The following is an 18,241-nucleotide window of genomic DNA, read 5'->3' as shown; positions in this document are numbered from 1 at the left end:
TAGATGCATATATCTAGTTGGAGAAAATGAGCAGGTGTTGGGGAGGATGGGGGCGGTGCTGAGAGCAAAGTCACTGAAGAAAGAGGCCAGAATCTCAGGGCCAAAAGAAGAGGAAGTCATAGGGGTCCAGGCAGCAGGGAGGGGAACATAAGCAGTAGGAGAAGAGAAAAACCCTCCCCTTTCTCTTTACAACCAGATCCTCATGTGTGTGTGACGTGGGTTGGACGGGGCCAGAGTGTGAGGCAGAGCTAGGGGGCTGCATCTCTGCACCCTGTGCCCATGGGGGGACCTGCTACCCCCAGCCCTCTGGCTACAACTGCACCTGCCCTACAGGCTACACAGGTGAGACCCTCCCTAAACCATATACACCCTGTGCTGGTCACCCCCTATGTCAAGGGTAAGGCAGGCGACCACGGGCCCTGAGTCTCAGTCACCACTAAGGAGAACTGGACTGCAGGGGACACGGGTGATGTGTGGGAGGTGGTGAGAACGGAGGTTGATGGGAAAGAATAATAGGGTTGGGGATGAGGAAGGGAAGGAAAAGGAAAGAGAAGGAGAGCGGAGGGAGGGAAGGAGGACACCCTTTCTCAGCCCCCACCTGTTTCCTTCAGGACCCACCTGTAGTGAGGAGATGACAGCTTGTCACTCAGGGCCATGTCTCAATGGCGGCTCCTGCAACCCTAGCCCTGGAGGCTACTACTGCACCTGCCCTCCAAGCCACACAGGGCCCCAGTGCCAAACCAGCACTGACTACTGTGTGTCTGGTGAGTGCCCACTGTGTCATGGGGCTGGGGTCCACAGGAGAATGGAAGAACTAGGGAGAGTATACTTGTGTCATATTTTTTAAAATTTAATTGAACAGACCAGCCTGGGAAACATAATGAAACTCCATCTCTAAATTAGCTGGGCACACAGTGGCTAAGGCCTGTAGTCTCAGATACTTGGGAGGCTAAGGTGGGAGGATGACTTGAGCCCAGAAGGTTAAGACTGCAGTGAGCTCTGATGGCACCACTGCCTGGGTAACAGAGCAAGACCCTATCTAAAAAAAATAAAATATCATATAAATAAAAATTAATTGGATGGCAGTGAGCTGTCGTTTTGATGGGGGTGGGGGGTGTATGTCCTATGTACAGTGTGACTGAGGTCACAGGCCAGGTTACAGGCAAGGAACCCAAACCCTCACAGCCTCCTCTCTCCAGCCCCGTGCTTCAATGGGGGTACCTGTGTGAACAGGCCTGGCACCTTCTCCTGCCTCTGTGCCATGGGCTTCCAGGGCCCGCGCTGTGAGGGAAAGATCCGCCCCAGCTGTGCAGACAGGTGAGCAGGGCCCAAAGACCCCTAGAAGGGAGAAAACCCCTCAGCCTTCCCACCCCTCCTCTCATCTCCCCCTGGGTTCCAGGCTGCCTCCCACCCCACACCTCATTCCGCCTTCCCTCCTGGCTTGCCACCTCCCTGTGGTTGCCTCCCGACAATATCACACACTACCTTCCCCTTGTTTCCCGAACTTCTTCCTATCATGCCCTGTCTCTGTCTTGTTCAGCCCCTGTAGGAATAGGGCAACCTGCCAGGACAGCCCTCAGGGTCCCCGCTGCCTCTGCCCCACTGGCTACACCGGAGGCAGCTGCCAGGTGAGGGCCATTGAAGTCAGGCATGCTGAGGAGGGAAGTGGCTGGGAGGGAAACCAGGGAGGGTCACCTGGTCCCAGGCCATTCAGGAGAGGGTTTTTGAAGTAAGGGATTTCGAGGAGCTGGAGTGGGCAGAGGACCATCTCTGGGCTGAGAATCTGATGCTATGTCCTGCCTCACGCTCCCTCCCACCCCTCAGACTCTGATGGACTTATGTGCCCAGAAGCCCTGCCCAAGCAATTCTCACTGCCTCCAGACTGGGCCCTCCTTCCACTGCTTGTGCCTCCAGGGATGGACCGGGCCTCTCTGCAACCTTCCACTGTCCTCCTGCCAGAAGGCTGCACTGAGCCAAGGTAACCAACGCCGGCACTGACTGGAGAGCAAATGAAGAAAATATGGGTGTTCTCACCTGCCCCGTTCCTGCGGGCTTCCACATAGCCTTTGGCCAAAACAACCACCTGAGAATCAAAACCACACAGACAAATCAGTTCTTGATTGCAGAGGTGTTGAATTGTGCAATCAGAGAAGCCTAACACAATTCCTGTTACCTCATTTAACGCAATTCAAGCAACACCAACCAGCCCATTCCACAGGATTCCAGTTTAACCCAACCATGAGGGACATGACTCAACGTGGAGCAACTCAACTCTGTCCTGATCATCATAACCCAGGCAGAGTGGACCACACTTAATCCAGCTACACTCAACGCATTTCACCCCACCCCACTCACTTCGATGTCACGCCACCCTCTTTGTAAAAGAACACTAAAATAAGGTTTGATATGAGAAGAGCTCGGGAAAGAGATTATGATGGAGTTAAGGGATAGCTGATGGGAATCACAGGGAGAGAACATTAAAGGAATGCAGAACTCAGGGGACAGACTTAAGCCACATGTCCTCACTTGAGGCATACCTTGAATTATTTCTTGCTCAAGCCTTGTTTTAAGCCAAGAAAACAGTTGCTTTAACACTATGATAAGCTTTAGGGGTATGTCTCCAATATTCTGGCAGAAAGGGTGAGGAGAGAGGTAAAACTCGATGGTCTAATTTCTTCAGTGCCAGGAGTTATTAACTCCTTGGGCCCAGACCAGTCTCCACCCAGGAATGTTAGTGGTCCCCAAGGTAAAGGCCCCTACACCCAGAGATTGGGCCCTGAATACACCCTTCCTCCTCCTCACTTACCTTATTTATTTATTTATTTATTTTTTTTTGAGATGGAGTCCCAGTCTGTCACCCAGGGTGGAGTGCAGTGGCAAGATCTCGGCTCACTGCAACCTTCACCTCCTAGGTTCAAGTGATTCTCCTGCCTCAGCTTCCCAAGTAGCTGGGATTCGTGTGCCACCATGCCCAGCTAATTTTTTTTGTGTGTGTATTTTTAGTAGAGATGGGGTTTCATTATGTTGGCCAGACTGGTCTCGAACTCCTAACCTCAGTGATCCACCCATCTCAGCCTCCCAAAGTGCTGGGATTACAGGTGTGAGCCACCGCGCCCGGCCACATCCCCATTTACCGTTTCTGTTTGTTTGTTTGTTTGTTTGAGATGGAGTCTTGCCCTATAGCCCAGGCTGGAGTGCAATGGCACGATTTTGGCTCACTACAACCTGCGCTGCCCAGGTTCAAGTGATTCTCCTGCCTCAGCCTCCCAAGTAGCTGGGATTACAGGTGCCTGCCACAACGCCCGACCAATTTTTTGTATTTTTAGTAGAGACGGGGTTTCACCATGTTTGCCAGGCTGGTCTCACACTCCTAACCTGGTGATCCACCTGCCTCGGCCTCCCAAAGTGCTGGGATTACAGGCGTGAGCCACGGCGCCCGGCCCCCCACTTATCTTTGTATATCCCTGTTTGTCTCTCTCCCCAGGCATAGACGTCTCTTCCCTTTGCCACAATGGAGGCCTCTGTGTCGACAGCGGCCCCTCCTATTTCTGCCACTGCCCCCCTGGATTCCAAGGCAGCCTGTGCCAGGATCACGTGAACCCATGTGAGTCCAGGCCTTGCCAGAACGGGGCCACCTGCATGGCCCAGCCCAGTGGGTATCTCTGCCAGGTGAGAGGGTCTGCAGGAGAAGGGGGAGGAAAGACAAGGGTGGGCTGGATGGGAGAGACAGTAGTGACTGAGAGAAGACCCAATGTATCCATTTCACCTCCTTTTTTTTTTTTAACCCCACACACCCAACTAACCACAAAGTCATGCCACTTTATCTCCTGAAGTTTTCTCAAGTCTGTGCTTTCACCTTCACCCTTTGTCCCACTGCCTGAGTCCTGACCTTTGTTGCGTTCCAGATAGATACTTGCATCAGCCTCCTAACTACAGTCTCTGCCTCCACACTTGTCCTTCTATAGGTTCAGCCTTTACCCCGTGGCCAGGGTACTCTACTGAAAATGTCCAGTTGACCTGTCTCTCCCCTGCTGAACCTTCGGAGGCTGCCCGCCTCATTCTGAATAAAGTCCAAGGCCTGCATGACCCAGCCCTGCCTGCCTCTCAGGCCTCAGCTCTCCCCATCCCACCCTTCTACTCTCTGCTCCAGCAACATGAAACTGCTGCTGACTTTGCCACGTACCCCATACTGATTCTTGCCTCTCAGCCTTTATCCCTGCTATTGACAGTACCTGGAATGGCCTTCCCAACCCCTCTTCCACCGGCTGGTGTTCAGGAGGCATCTTCTTCAGGAAGATGTCCCTAACTTCTCCCCAGGCTGGATTAGGGCCTCTTCTTTGTGGTCCAGGTCACTAAGCCAGGAGAGGCAAAGCTGGCATTCAAGTCTAAGCGGCCTGATTCATATGCTCAGAACCACAACTTTTTTGTGTGTGTGATTGCCATTTTATTTTCTTTTGTTATTGACAAACGGTAGTCATACGTATCTATGGGGTACATGTGAGTTTTTTGGTTTCTTTTTTTTTTTTTTCTCTCGTTTTTGGAGACAGAGTCGCTCTATCCCCCAGGCTGAAGTGCAGTGGCACGATCTTGGCTCACTGAAACCCCCGCCTCCCAGGTTCAAGCAGTTCTCATGTCTCAGCCTCCCGAGTAGCTGGGATTACAGGAACGTGCCACCACGCCTGGCTAATTTTTGTATTTTTAGTAGAGATGGGGTTTCACCATGTTGGGCAGGCTGGTCTCAGAACTCCTGACCTAAAGTGATCCACCCGCTCAGCCTGCCAAAGTGATAAGATTACAGGTATGAGCCACCGCACCTGGCCACATGTGATATTTTGATACATGCATACAATGTATCATGATCAAATCAGGGTAATTGGGATATCTATCATCTCAAACATTTATCATTTCTTTGTGTTGAGAACATTTCAAATCTTCTCTTCTAGTTATTTTGAAATACAAATTGTTAACTATCACCATCCTTCTCTGCTATCTAACACTAGAACTTATTCCTTCTATATGACCATAATTTTGTATCCATTAACCAACCTCTCTTCATCTCCCCCTCCCTGCCACCCTTTCTAACCTCTGGTAACCATCATTCTACCCTACTTCCATGAGACTAACTTTTTTAGCTCCCACATATGAGTGAGGAGCAATATTACACATGCAATAGGAGGCTGATGCAAGTATCTACCTGGAATGCAAGAAAGGTCAGGACTAACTAAGGCAGTGGCACAAAGGTGAAGGTGAGAGACATGCAATATTTGTCTTTCCGTGCCTGGCTTATTTCACTTAACATAATGTCCTTCAGTTTCATCCGTGTTGCTGAAAATGATAGGATTTCATTCTTTTTCTGGCTGAATAATATTCCATTGTGTCTATATGACACAGTTTCTTTTTTCCATTCATCTGTTGATGGCACTTCAGTTAATTCCATATGTTAGCTATTGTGAACAGTGCTGCAATAAATATGGGGATGCAGATACCTCTTCAAGATACTGATTTCCTTTGGATATGTAATCAACAGTAGATTGATCACATGGTAGATCTATTTTTAATTTTTGAGAAACTTCCATACTTTTCTCCATACTGGCTGTGTTAGTTTACATTCCCACCAACAGTGTATGAGGGTTCCCCTTTCTCTGCATCCTTGCCAGCATCTGCTATTTTTTGTTTTTTTTTTTTTTTTTCCTTTTTTGAGACAGAGTCTTGCTCTGTTGCCCAGGCTGGATCACAGTGACTTGATCTCAGCTCACTGCAACCTCTGCCTCCCAGATTCAAGCGATTCTTGTGCTTCAGCCTCCCAAGTAACTGGGATCACAGGCGTGGACCACCATGCTTGGCTAATTTTTTGTATTTTTAGTAGAGATGGGGTTTCACCATGTTGGCCAGGATGGTCTCGAACTCCTGACCTCAAATGATCTTCCCGCCTCAACCTCTGAAAGTGCTGGGATTACAGGCATGGGCCACCACACTTGGCCCTTGTGTTTTCAATAATAGCCACTTTAACTGGTGTGAGATGGTATCTCATTGTGGTTTTGATTTACATTTCCCTGATTTGCATCCATATACCTGTTGGCCATTTGTATGTCTTCTTTTGAGAAATGTCTGTTCAGATAATTTGCTCATTTTTTAAACCACATTATTTGTCGGTGGTGGTAGTGGTGGTGTTTGCTGTTGAGTTCCTTATACGTTCTGATTATTAATCCCTTGTCAGACAGTTTGCAAATATTTTCTTCTATTCTGTAGGTTGCCTCTTCACTCCATTAATTGTTTCCTTTGCTGCACAGACACTTTTTAGCTTGATGTAATCACATTTGTCTGTTGTTGCCTTTGTTGCCTGGCTGTTGAGGTCTTACCCAAAAAACTTTTGCCCAGACCAATGTCTTGAAGCATTTCCCAAATGATTTTTTTTTTTTTTTTTTTTTTTTTTTTTTTTTTTGAGAAGGAGTCTTGCACCGTCGCCTGGGCTGGAGTGCAGTGGCGCAAATTTGACTCACTGCAACCTCTGCCTCCTGGGTTCAAGTGATTCTCCTGCCTTAGCCTCCCAAATAGCTGGAATTACAGGTGCCCACCACCACGCCCAACTATTTTTTTGTATTTTTAGTAGAGACGGGGTTTCACCATGTTGGCCAGGCTGGTCTCAAACTCCTGACCTTGTGTTTGAGGATTACAGGTGTGACCCACCGTGCCCGGCTGAATTTTTTTTTTAGTGGCTTCAAGTTTCCAGCTGTACATGTAAGGCTTTCATCTATTTTGTATATGATGACAGATAGAGATTTAGTTTCTTTTTTTCTTTTTTTCTTTTTTTTTTTGGGATAGAGTCTTGCTCTGTTGCCCTGTTGCCCTGTTGCCCAGTCTGGAGTGCAGTGGTATGATCTCAGCTCACTGCAACCTCCACCTCCCAAGTTCAACTGATTCTCCCGCCTCAGCCTCCTGAGTAGCTGGAACTACAGGTGCACACCACTACGCCCGGCTAATTTTTGTAATTTTAGTAGAGATGGGGTTTCACCATATTGGTCAGGCTGGTTTCAAACTCCTGACCTCAGGTGATCCACCCACCTCTGCCTCCCAAAGTGCTGGGATTACAGGTGTGAGCCACCCCGCCCGGCCTAGGTTTAGTTTCTTCTGCATATGGATATCCAGTTTTCCCAGCACAATTTATTGAAGAGAGTGTCCTTTCCCCAGTGTGTGTACTTGGTGCCTTTGTTGAAAGTAAGTTGGCTGGCCGGGAGTGGTGGCTCATGCCTGTAATCCCAGCATTTTGGGAGACCGAGGCGGGCAGATCACAAGGTCAGGAGTTCGAGACCAGCCTGACCAACATAGTGAAACCCCCGTCTCTACTAAAAATACAAAAATTAGCCAGGCATGGTGGCGTGCACCTGTAATCCCAGCTACTCAGGAGGCTGAGGCAGGAGAATCGCTTGAACCCAGGAGGTGGAGGTTGCAGTGAGCCAGATTGTGCCATTGCACTCCAGCCTGGCAACAGAGCAAGACTCCATCTCAAAAAAAAAAAAAAGGAAAGAAAAGAAAAAAGAAAGTAAGTTGGCTGTTAAATGTTTGGACTTGTTTTTCTGGGCTCTCTATTACATTCCATTGGTCTATGTGTCTGTTTTTTATGCCAGCACCATGCTGTTTTGGTTACTATAGCTTTATAGTATATTTTTAAGTTAGGTAGTGTGGTGCCTCTAGCTTTGTTCTTTTTGCTCAGGACTGCTTTGGCTATTTGGGTCTTTTACAGTTCAGATAAATTTTAGGGTTGTTTTTTCTATTTCTGTAAAGAATATTATTGGTATTTTCATAGGGGTTGCATGACTCTGTAGATCACTTTGGTAAGCACAGACATTTTAACAGTATTCATTCTTCCAATCCATGAACACAGGATATCTTTCCATTTTTTTGTGTCCCCTTCAATTTATTTCATCAATGTTTTATAGCTGTCATTGCAGTACTCTTTCACTTCTTTGGTTAAATTTATTCATTTGTTTTTATTTTTTGTAACTATTATAAATGGGATTGCTTTCTTGATTTCTTTTTCTGATTGTTTGCTGTTAGCGTATAGAAATGCTACTACTTTTTCTACATTGATTTTGTATCCTACAGCTTTACTGAATTTGTTTATAACCAGTGTTTTCTTTAGGTTTTTCTAAATATAGGATTATGTCATCTGTGAACATGGATAATTTGAGTTCTTCTTTTGCAATTTGGATGCCCTTTATTTCTTTCTCCTGCCTAATTGCTCTGGCCAGGACTTCCAGTATTACCTTGAATAAAAATAGTGAAAGTGAGCATCCTTGTCTTGTTCCAGATCTTAGAGGAAAGGCTTTCAACTTTTCCCCATTCAATATGATGTTAGCTGTGGGTTTGTCATATATGGCCTTTATTATTTTGAGATATAGAACCACAACTTTTTTTTTTTTTGAGACAGAGTCTTGCTCTGTCACTCAGGCTGGAATGTAGCGGTGCAATCTCAGCTCACTGCAACCTCTACCTCCCGGGCTCAAGCAATTCACCTGCCTCAGCCTCCCCAGTAGCTGGGATTACAGGTGCCTGCCACCACACCTAGCTAATTTTGTGTGTGTGTGTATTTTTAGTAGAGATGGGGTTTCACCATGTTGGCCAGGCTGGTCTCAAACTCCTGACCTCAAGTGATCCACCCACCTTGACCTCCCAAACTGCTGGGATTACAGGCGTGAGCCACCGTGCCCGGCCAGAACCACAGCTTTTGATAGAAGGCTCAAGACAGATACCCTAACCTACCCTCTTTTTTCACTTTTTTATTTTATTTTTTAACCTTTTATTATGAACATTTTCAAACATAAACAAAAGCAGTATACTGATCAGTAGTAAACCTCTGGGCACCCATTACTCAGCTTTACTTCTTCTTTTTTTTTTTTTTTTTTTGAGACAGCGTCTCACTCTGTTGCCCCAGCTAGAGTACAGTGGCGCGATCTCGGTTCACTGCAACCTCCGCCTCCTGGGTTCAAGCGATTCTCCTGCCTCAGCCTCCTGAGTAGCTGGGACTACAGGCACATGCCACCACGCCCGGCTAATTTTTGTATTTATAGTAGAGATGGGGTTTCACCATATTGGCCAGGCTGGTCTCGAACTCCTGACCTCGTGATCTGCCCACCTCAGCCTCCCAAAGTGCTGGGATTACAGGCGTGAGCCACCGCGCCCGGCTATTTACTTCTTCTTTTATGAAGCTCCCTCCTCCAAAACACCCCCATCACCTGTTCCTTCCAGCTCTCTGACCACTCCTTGGATTCTCTGTGAATTCCCTTTTCTCTCTTTGAAGCCTGCCTTCCTGGTACTCTACTCTTGCACACTCTCTTTCCTCTTGCAAGAAGCCAGCACGTGGTACAGACCTTGCCAATGACCCTTCTCTCACTAGCTGAGTGGCATGAAGAAGCAGAAAATGGTTAAGAGCATTGGTTTGGAGTCACAGACCTTCATTGATTCTCAGCTCTGCCACCTATAGCTATTTGACTTGCACAAGTCACTAACCTTTCAGAGACTCAGCTTCCTTACGTGCAAAGTAAAAATCGAATGAGATAACCCAAATAAAATGTCATTAGGGGGATTTTTAGGTTATGTATATAAATCATGCAATAAATGCTAGTCATTTCTTTCCTCTGGTTGACTGAGAGCTTCCAGGAAATAGGAATGGGTTCTAACTTTCTTTGTATTCCTAGTGCCTAAAACGGTGCCTGACACAAAGTAGGCATTCAATAGATGCTTATGAATTAATAAAGTATGAGAGAGCCTGGTAGGTATTTAGCAGGGGAGGAAGGTTTTACCAAAAATGGTGCTGTGTTTGGTGGCAGTGTGTCATAGAGATTGTTTGGGACTGGGGAAGTTTGAGTTGTGTGTCGCCGAACAATTGTGTCTCATGGGGAGTTGAGATAGAAGGATTGTGACACATGGCCATGATGGATGGTGAGTTGAGTGATGCTGTTGAGCTGGAAGGTGGGGGACTGGACAGACTATCTTGAGCTGGGTCCCTTGTAGTGCTGGGTTGGGCTCATCCACTGGTTCCCTGTCTAACCCTCTTTGTCTGCAGTGTGCCCCAGGCTACGATGGACAGAACTGCTCAAAGGAACTCGATGCTTGTCAGTCCCAACCCTGTCACAACCATGGAACCTGTACTCCCAAACCTGGAGGCTTCCACTGTGCCTGCCCTCCAGGCTTTGTGGGGCTACGCTGTGAGGGAGACGTGGACGAGTGTCTGGACCAGCCCTGCCACCCCACAGGCACTGCAGCCTGCCACTCTCTGGCCAATGCCTTCTACTGCCAGTGTCTGCCTGGACACACAGGTGAGGCCCCAAGACAAGGGGCACAAGTGTGTCTGGAGCACAGCCAAGCAGACCATGGAGAGCCAGATAGTCTCCACCCATGCAGCAGCCGTCACCTGGTCCATCCCCTGCCTCCACGCCCACCCCCGCCCAGAAAAGATGCCCCAGGATCCCTTCACCTGCACATCTAGCACTGGGCCAACATCCAGGAATGAGCTAGGATGGAGGCAGTGACTGATGCAGTGTGTGACGTCTAATCTCCCCCATAATTACAGGCCAGTGGTGTGAGGTGGAGATAGACCCCTGCCACAGCCAACCCTGCTTTCATGGAGGGACCTGTGAGGCCACAGCAGGATCACCCCTGGGTTTCATCTGCCACTGCCCCAAGGCAAGTGACCACAAATCTGCCTTCTCTGTTGCCCCCTATGCTGACAAGGCAAGAATACCTCAGTTGGAATCCCAGAAGGGACTGTGGGTGAGCACTGATGTGGAAATTATTGGAAAAAGCCATGCCAAGCTCACAGTGGAAAGTGTCTCTCAGAAGCAGTCAAAGGCAAGGCAGGATCAGTTGATAGCATGAATGGAATTTTCAAAAATCACAGGCGTTGCCTAAGGGAAGGTCAGGAGCTCCCCAAGCTCAAGCTGCGTGGTGGGTGGCCTCAGGTTATTTTAACTCTGTGTATGTTTGTATATGTATTTATGGACCTCAGATGCATGGAATTAGACTAATCTTAAGCTTTGGTTCCTGATACACTGACATTGGTTTATGCCTGGTCTTCTTTTATTTTATTATTCTAACAATGTAACACCCATGAACCTAACCCAAGAATTTCAATATTAATAATAACTTACATCTACTTAAGTCCTCCTCCTGTATCCTGTTCCCTCTCCAGAGGAAGAGGAAGACATATGATCCTATTTCTAAGGAGTAAGATAATAATATAACAGCCAGCCGGGCACAGTGGCTCACGCCTGTAATCCCAGCACTTTGGGAGGCCGAGGCAGGCGGATCACCTGAGGTCGGGCATTCGAGACCAGCCTGACAAACATGGAGAAACCCTGTCTCTACTAAAAATACAAATTAGCTGGGCGTGGTGGTGCATGGCTGTAATCCCAGCTATTGGGAAGGCTGAGGCAGGAGAATTGCTTGAACCCGGGAGGCAGAGGTTGCAATGAGCTGAGATTGCACCATTGCACTCCAGCCTGGACAACAAGAGCGAAACTCTGTCTCAAAAATAATAATAATAATAATAATATAGCATTCTATTAACTGTTTATTCTTCTAGGACTTGCACTGTAATGCCACAGTCCATCAGGTTGTTGCACACAGCTGTGCTTCATCCATTTTCAACAGAATGTAATATGTCATTGTGTGAAATTACCACAGGACATGGTTTCAACATCCACAAAATGATTAACTTGATGCTCTCTGAGGCGCCTTTTAGATATGAGAATCTAGGACCCTCTGCACCGTCTTAACTCAAGAGTTTGCTTGATGGAGAGCGGGAAGAATAATGCAAGTTGCATCTCCAATATCTCCCCTCCCCTCCACAGGGTTTTGAAGGCCCCACCTGCAGCCACAGGGCCCCTTCCTGCGGCTTCCATCACTGCCACCACGGAGGCCTGTGTCTGCCCTCCCCTAAGCCAGGCTTCCCACCACGCTGTGCCTGCCTCAGTGGCTATGGGGGTCCTGACTGCCTGACCCCACCAGCTCCTAAAGGCTGTGGCCCTCCCTCCCCATGCCTATACAATGGCAGCTGCTCAGAGACCACGGGCTTGGGGGGCCCAGGCTTTCGATGCTCCTGCCCTCACAGCTCTCCAGGGCCCCGGTGTCAGAAACCCGGAGCCAAGGGGTGTGAGGGCAGAAGTGGAGATGGGGCCTGCGATGCTGGCTGCAGTGGCCCAGGAGGAAACTGGGATGGAGGGGACTGCTCTCTGGGAGTCCCAGACCCCTGGAAGGGCTGCCCCTCCCACTCTCGGTGCTGGCTTCTCTTCCGGGACGGGCAGTGCCACCCACAGTGTGACTCTGAAGAGTGTCTGTTTGATGGCTACGACTGTGAGACCCCTCCAGCCTGCACGTGAGCCTGAAATCCAGTGGAGCCAGGGAAGGAGAGGGGTGGGTGAGAGGAGGAGGAAGGACGTAGATGGCTCTGAGTTACAGTGTGGCCACAGCCTTGGGCTCCAGGGAGTTTCCACCCTAATAACCATCACTAAACAGGGGTCGAAGACTCTGGACTCCAACCTAGGGTAATGGGGTGGCATCAGTATTTAATGTGGGGCGTGGCCTTTGGGCTCCTCTCTAAGAGTTGTAGGAACTCAGGCCTCAAGCCTCCTTCCCTAAGCCTTGCTGCCATGGAGTATTTCCCCTAGCAGTCAGCACCTCACAGAGGGAAAAGGGCCTGGGACTCTCCTTTAGAAACAGAGGAGAGCTTGGGAGGGTACAGAGAGGGGACAGTCTAGGGAGACAGGGGTGTTAGCAGACATTGGGGTGTCTGGACTACCATCCAGGACTTGACTAAGCTCATTGCTCCACAGCTGCCCCCACTTAGCAACCAAAGCCCTAGAGGGCACAAAATATGGGGAATTCTTTCTAGGGTGAAGAAAAGAGTCAGGTTTTAGGGAGGTCCTGAGTCCCCCTCTCCTTACCCCACAGTCCAGCCTATGACCAGTACTGCCATGATCACTTCCACAACGGGCACTGTGAGAAAGGCTGCAACACTGCAGAGTGTGGCTGGGATGGAGGTGACTGCAGGCCTGAAGATGGGGACCCAGAGTGGGGGCCCTCCCTGGCCCTGCTGGTGGTACTGAGCCCCCCAGCCCTAGACCAGCAGCTGTTTGCCCTGGCCCGGGTGCTGTCCCTGACTCTGAGGGTAGGACTCTGGGTAAGGAAGGATCGTGACGGCAGGGACATGGTGTACCCCTATCCTGGGGCCCGGGCTGAAGAAAAGCTAGGAGGAACTCGGGACCCCACCTATCAGGAGAGAGCAGCCCCTCAAACGCAGCCCCTGGGCAAGGAGACCGACTCCCTCAGTGCTGGGTAAGAAGCTAGGTGGAGGGAAGGGCCAGACACCAGTTTTTTTAAGAGGGCAGAGGGAGGAAAGGGAGCCAAGGACCAATACAGAGGTCTCTGAGGTGCCTCCTCTACAGGTTTGTGGTGGTAATGGGTGTGGATTTGTCCCGCTGTGGCCCTGACCACCCGGCATCCCGCTGTCCCTGGGACCCTGGGCTTCTACTCCGCTTCCTTGCTGCGATGGCTGCAGTGGGAGCCCTGGAGCCCCTGCTGCCTGGACCACTGCTGGCTGTCCACCCTCATGCAGGGACCGGTAGGTGACCCCTTGCCACTTTCTCTGACCTCTGTTCCCAGGCCAGCTCTCATGCTAGCAACAGGCAATGGAGGCTGAATCAAACAGGACAGCTGAGACTGAAAATGTTCTTTGTGGGGACTTACTTTCCCTAACCCCGCTTTCTCTAACTGAATCTCCCACTGGCCCATTTGTTCTACAGTCTCCTTCCTTATTTCCCTAAGCACATTATCCTAACCTCTGTCATAGCCCTCCAACAAAGGGATGGTTTATCTTCTCTACCAGACTGAGAATACCTAATAGTCTTTGTATCAGACAATTCATAGTACATGAAAGAATAATAGGCCGGGCGCAGTGGCTCATGCCTATAATCCCAGCACGTTGGGAGACCAAGGCAGGTGGATCACGAGGTCAGGAGATTGAGACCATCCTGGCTAACGCGGTGAAACCCTGTCTCTACTAAAAATACAAAAAATTAGCCGGCTGTGGTGGCGGGTGCTTGTAGTCTCAGCTACTCAGGAGGCTGAGGCAGGAGAATGGCGTGAACCCGGGAGGTGGAGCTTGCAGTGAGCCGAGATCGCGCCACTGCACTCCAGCCTGGGCGACAGAGGGAGACTCCATCTCAAAAAAAAAAAAAAAGAAAAATAACTGCTATATCGTACTTTGTGCCTTACTCTAAGCATTTTACATTGTTACCTCATTTAATCCTCCCCCACAACCCCATGAGGCACGTACTGCTGGTTGAGTATCCCTTATCTGAAATGCTTGGGAACAAAAGTGTTTCAGATTTTGGGTTTTTTTATTTTGGAATATTTGCATTATACTTACTGGTTCAGCATCCCTAATACAACATCCAAATGCTACAATGAGCATTTCCTTTGAGCGTTATGTTGGTACTCTAAAAGTTTCAGACTTTGGAACATTTCAGATTTGGGATTGGGATTATGGATACTCAGCCTTTTTTTGTGTGTTTGTTTTCTGAGACAGTCTTACTCTGTCAGCCACACTGGAGTACAGTGACGCCATCTCAGCTCACTGCAACCTCTGCCTCCTGGGTTTAAGCAATTCTCTTGCTTCAGACTCCTGAGTAGCTGGAATTACAATGGCATGCCACCATGCCCTGATAATTTTTTTTTTGTTTTTTTTTTTGTTTTTTTTTTTTTGTTTTATTTTGTTTGAGACAGAGTCTCGCCTTGTCGCCCAGGCTGGAGTGCAGTGGCGCGATCTCGGCTCACTGCAAGCTCCACCTCCCAAGTTCACGCCATTCTCCTGCCTCAGCCTCCCAAGTAGCTGGGACTACAGGTGTCCGCCACCACACCTGGCTAATTTTTTGTATTTTTAGTAGAGACAGGGTTTCACCGTGTTAGCCAGGATGGTCTCGATCTCCTGACCTCGTGATCCACCCGCCTCAGCCTCCCAAAGTGCTGAGATTATAGGAGTAAGCCACTACACCCAGCCACTAATTTTTATATTTTTAGTAGAGAGGGGGTTTTGCCATGTTGGCCAGGCTGGTCTCGAACTCCTGGCCTCATATGATCCACCTGCCTCAGCTTCCCAAAGTGCTGGGATTACAGGCATGAGCCACTGTGCCCAACCTCAATCTATATTATCATCCCCATTCTGCAGATAAGGAAACCGAGGCAAAGACAGGCTACTAAACTTGTCCAAAGGTCTCCCAATAGTAATCAGTCTCACCAGGAGTGGCCTCTCTTTGTGACTCTGTCTCTCCCACCAGCACCCCCTGCCAACCAGCTTCCCTGGCCTGTGCTGTGCTCCCCAGTGGCCGGGGTGATTCTCCTGGCCCTAGGGGCTCTTCTCGTCCTCCAGCTCATCCGGCGTCGACGCCGAGAGCATGGAGCTCTCTGGCTGCCCCCTGGTTTCACTCGACGGCCTCGGACTCAGTCAGCTCCCCACCGACGCCGGCCCCCGCTAGGCGAGGACAGCATTGGTCTCAAGTGAGAATGAGGAGAAACCCAGGCTCAGGAAGGGGAGTCTCTCCTATGGCGATATTTACAATCAGAAAAGATAAGAAATACTATTGCAGAAGTCAAAGATAAGGGAAGGAGAGGGGGGTGGGAAGCCTGCTGGAAATTTTGGAGACCCTGATGGTCATAATTCCGTGTAACCTCTACCCACCCATTCCCTTCCAGGGCACTGAAGCCAAAGGCAGAAGTTGATGAGGATGGAGTTGTGATGTGCTCAGGCCCTGAGGAGGGAGAGGAGGTGGGCCAGGTGAAAGGGCTGGGGCAAGAATGGTCTGGAGGTGATGGAAGGGATGAAAGGGTAAATCAACCTTCACTGATCCTTGCTCTTACCCAAAGGCTGAAGAAACAGGCCCACCCTCCACGTGCCAGCTCTGGTCTCTGAGTGGTGGCTGTGGGGCGCTCCCTCAGGCAGCCATGCTAACTCCTCCCCAGGAATCTGAGATGGAAGCCCCTGACCTGGACACCCGTGGACCTGGTATGTGAGTCAACCCAGACCAAGAAAAAAAAAAAGTCCTTTGACCCTATTAGAATCAGAGAGTCCTTTAATATCAGAACTAGAGGAACTAATTTTAGACTGAGTGCCTTAGAACAATGATTCTCAAAGTGTGGTCCTCAGACAGCAAAATCAGCATCACCTGGGAATTTGTCAGAAATGCAAATTATTGGGCTCCACTACAGAGCTACTGACTCAGGAATTTAAAATGTTAGGCAATCTGTTTTAACAAGCCCTTCAGGTGAATCTGATCCAGACTCGTTTGAGAAAACCACTGCTAGGCCGGGCGTGGTGGCTCACGCCTGTAATCCCAGCACTTTGGGAGGCCAAGGCGGGTGGATCACAAGGTCAGGAGATCGAGACCATCCTGGCTAACACAGTGAAACCCCGTCTCTACTAAAAATACAAAAAATTAGCCGGGCATGGTGGCGGGCGCCTGTAGTCCCAGCTGCTCTGGAGGCTAAGGCAGGAGAATGGCGTGAACCCGGGAGGAGGAGCTTGCAGTGAGCCGAGATCGCACCACTGCACTCCAGCCTGGGTGACAGGGCGAGACTCCGTCTCAGAAAAAAAAAAAAAAAAAAGAGAAAACCACTGCCCTGGAATGTCAGAGAATTAAGCTGCAGGTTCCTTTTACAGAGGAAGAAACTGAAGTCAGAGAAAAGTAGAAAAGTCACTTGGCTAAAGCCACACAGAGCCAGAACTTAGCTTCCCAACCCCTCAGGTTTTGATTCTCTCTGAGCTTACATGTTGTCCCTTCCCCCTTGCTGTGTCCTTTAGATTGACCCATTACTCTGTCTTACCAACAGATGGGGTGACACCCCTGATGTCAGCAGTTTGCTGTGGGGAAGTACAGTCCGGGACCTTCCAAGGGGCATGGTTGGGATGTCCTGAGCCCTGGGAACCTCTCCTGGATGGAGGGGCCTGTCCCCAGGCTCACACCGTGGGCACTGGGGAGACCCCCCTGCACCTGGCTGCCCGATTCTCCCGGCCAACCGCTGCCCGCCGCCTCCTTGAGGCTGGAGCCAACCCCAACCAGCCAGACCGGGCAGGGCGCACACCCCTTCATGCTGCTGTGGCTGCTGATGCTCGGGAGGTCTGCCAGGTTAGCACACACTGAGGTCCCTACAAGGAATGGGGCGAGCTTACAAGTAAAGCTGGACAGAAGCATCCCCTAGAGTTTGACAAGGAGGAAATTGGTGTGATTGGGAACCTGACAGGGAAACTGCGGAGGATGGCTGAATATGGATTGCGAGTGGGGTTAAAAGTGTAAGGAACTCGAGTTGGCAGTCCAAGGTACCCCAGGGGTCACTGGCCCTCTGTCTCCCCAGCTTCTGCTCCGTAGCAGACAAACTGCAGTGGACGCTCGCACAGAGGACGGGACCACACCCTTGATGCTGGCTGCCAGGCTGGCGGTGGAAGACCTGGTTGAAGAACTGATTGCAGCCCAAGCAGACGTGGGGGCCAGAGATAAATGGGGTATGTAGAGGAAGGGGTGATGTATGCTATAGAGAAGTTGAGCAGATGGGGTGGGAGATAGCGTGCAAAATATAGGTGTAGCAGAGGGGCATTCCCTCTCATCCTGCTGTTACGGCGGTCAATCTGAGATGCGGTGGAAGTACGGGCCGCGTGAGTTCCCCCCCCCAACTCCCACCCTCAAACACCACACTGGCCCTCCGCTCCAGCGTACTGGGGAACTGGCATGGAACACAGTGTCTGTGGAAAGGGGGGGAATCTCGTGGGGGGAGACTGTCTCCCGGTCTCACCGACCCCAGAACAATGCCCCATTGTCCCTCCCGCGCACTGGTGACGTCACCAGGGCAACACTTCCTGCAGGCCGGTGGTCTCCTGGGCAACGCTTCCCGCCTTTGAGGGACCAGCCGGCCCGAATAGCCCTTCCCCCAAGGCCAGAACCCGTGGGAAACCGGAACCCAGGCGTCTGGCCCCCAACTGCGGTAACAACCTCCCACGTCGTCCCCTAGGGAAAACTGCGCTGCACTGGGCTGCTGCCGTGAACAACGCCCGAGCCGCCCGCTCGCTTCTCCAGGCCGGAGCCGATAAAGATGCCCAGGACAACAGGGTTAGATGGGACAGAGGGCTTCCCACAAAACAGTCAGGCGCACGAGAGATGGAAAGTGCGGTAACCCGCAAAGCCTGAAGGGATAGGGG

General features: G+C 50.1%; 1 protein-coding gene across 6 annotated transcripts in view; it reads left to right on the top strand.

Moving 5' to 3' along the window:
- Positions 1–18,241, top strand: part of NOTCH4 (notch receptor 4) — a 29,245-nt gene that overhangs the window by 9,611 nt on the left and 1,393 nt on the right. For 3 of the 6 annotated variants that reach the window (XM_054686783.2, XM_054686781.2, XM_009450982.5), the window contains 17 exons: positions 197–342; positions 612–764; positions 1,200–1,317; positions 1,541–1,628; positions 1,825–1,978; positions 3,485–3,669; positions 10,064–10,316; positions 10,571–10,683; positions 11,850–12,373; positions 12,949–13,332; positions 13,443–13,618; positions 15,333–15,552; positions 15,748–15,829; positions 15,919–16,057; positions 16,882–17,177; positions 17,404–17,551; positions 18,055–18,152. In XM_054686783.2, the coding sequence (XP_054542758.1) occupies positions 197–342; positions 612–764; positions 1,200–1,317; positions 1,541–1,628; positions 1,825–1,978; positions 3,485–3,669; positions 10,064–10,316; positions 10,571–10,683; positions 11,850–12,373; positions 12,949–13,332; positions 13,443–13,618; positions 15,333–15,552; positions 15,748–15,829; positions 15,919–16,057; positions 16,882–17,177; positions 17,404–17,551; positions 18,055–18,152 (3,277 nt within the window). The remainder of the gene's footprint in view (positions 1–196; positions 343–611; positions 765–1,199; positions 1,318–1,540; positions 1,629–1,824; positions 1,979–3,484; positions 3,670–10,063; positions 10,317–10,570; positions 10,684–11,849; positions 12,374–12,948; positions 13,333–13,442; positions 13,619–15,332; positions 15,553–15,747; positions 15,830–15,918; positions 16,058–16,881; positions 17,178–17,403; positions 17,552–18,054; positions 18,153–18,241) is intronic. The other 3 variants (XM_054686780.2, XM_054686782.2, XM_054686784.2) reach the window with 3 other exon arrangements.

This window comes from Pan troglodytes, chromosome 5 (assembly GCF_028858775.2).
Source record: "Pan troglodytes isolate AG18354 chromosome 5, NHGRI_mPanTro3-v2.0_pri, whole genome shotgun sequence".
Lineage (NCBI taxonomy): Eukaryota > Metazoa > Chordata > Mammalia > Primates > Hominidae > Pan > Pan troglodytes.
The sequence above is the reverse complement of the archived record's forward strand: the minus strand, read 5'-3'. Positions and strand labels throughout refer to the sequence as shown.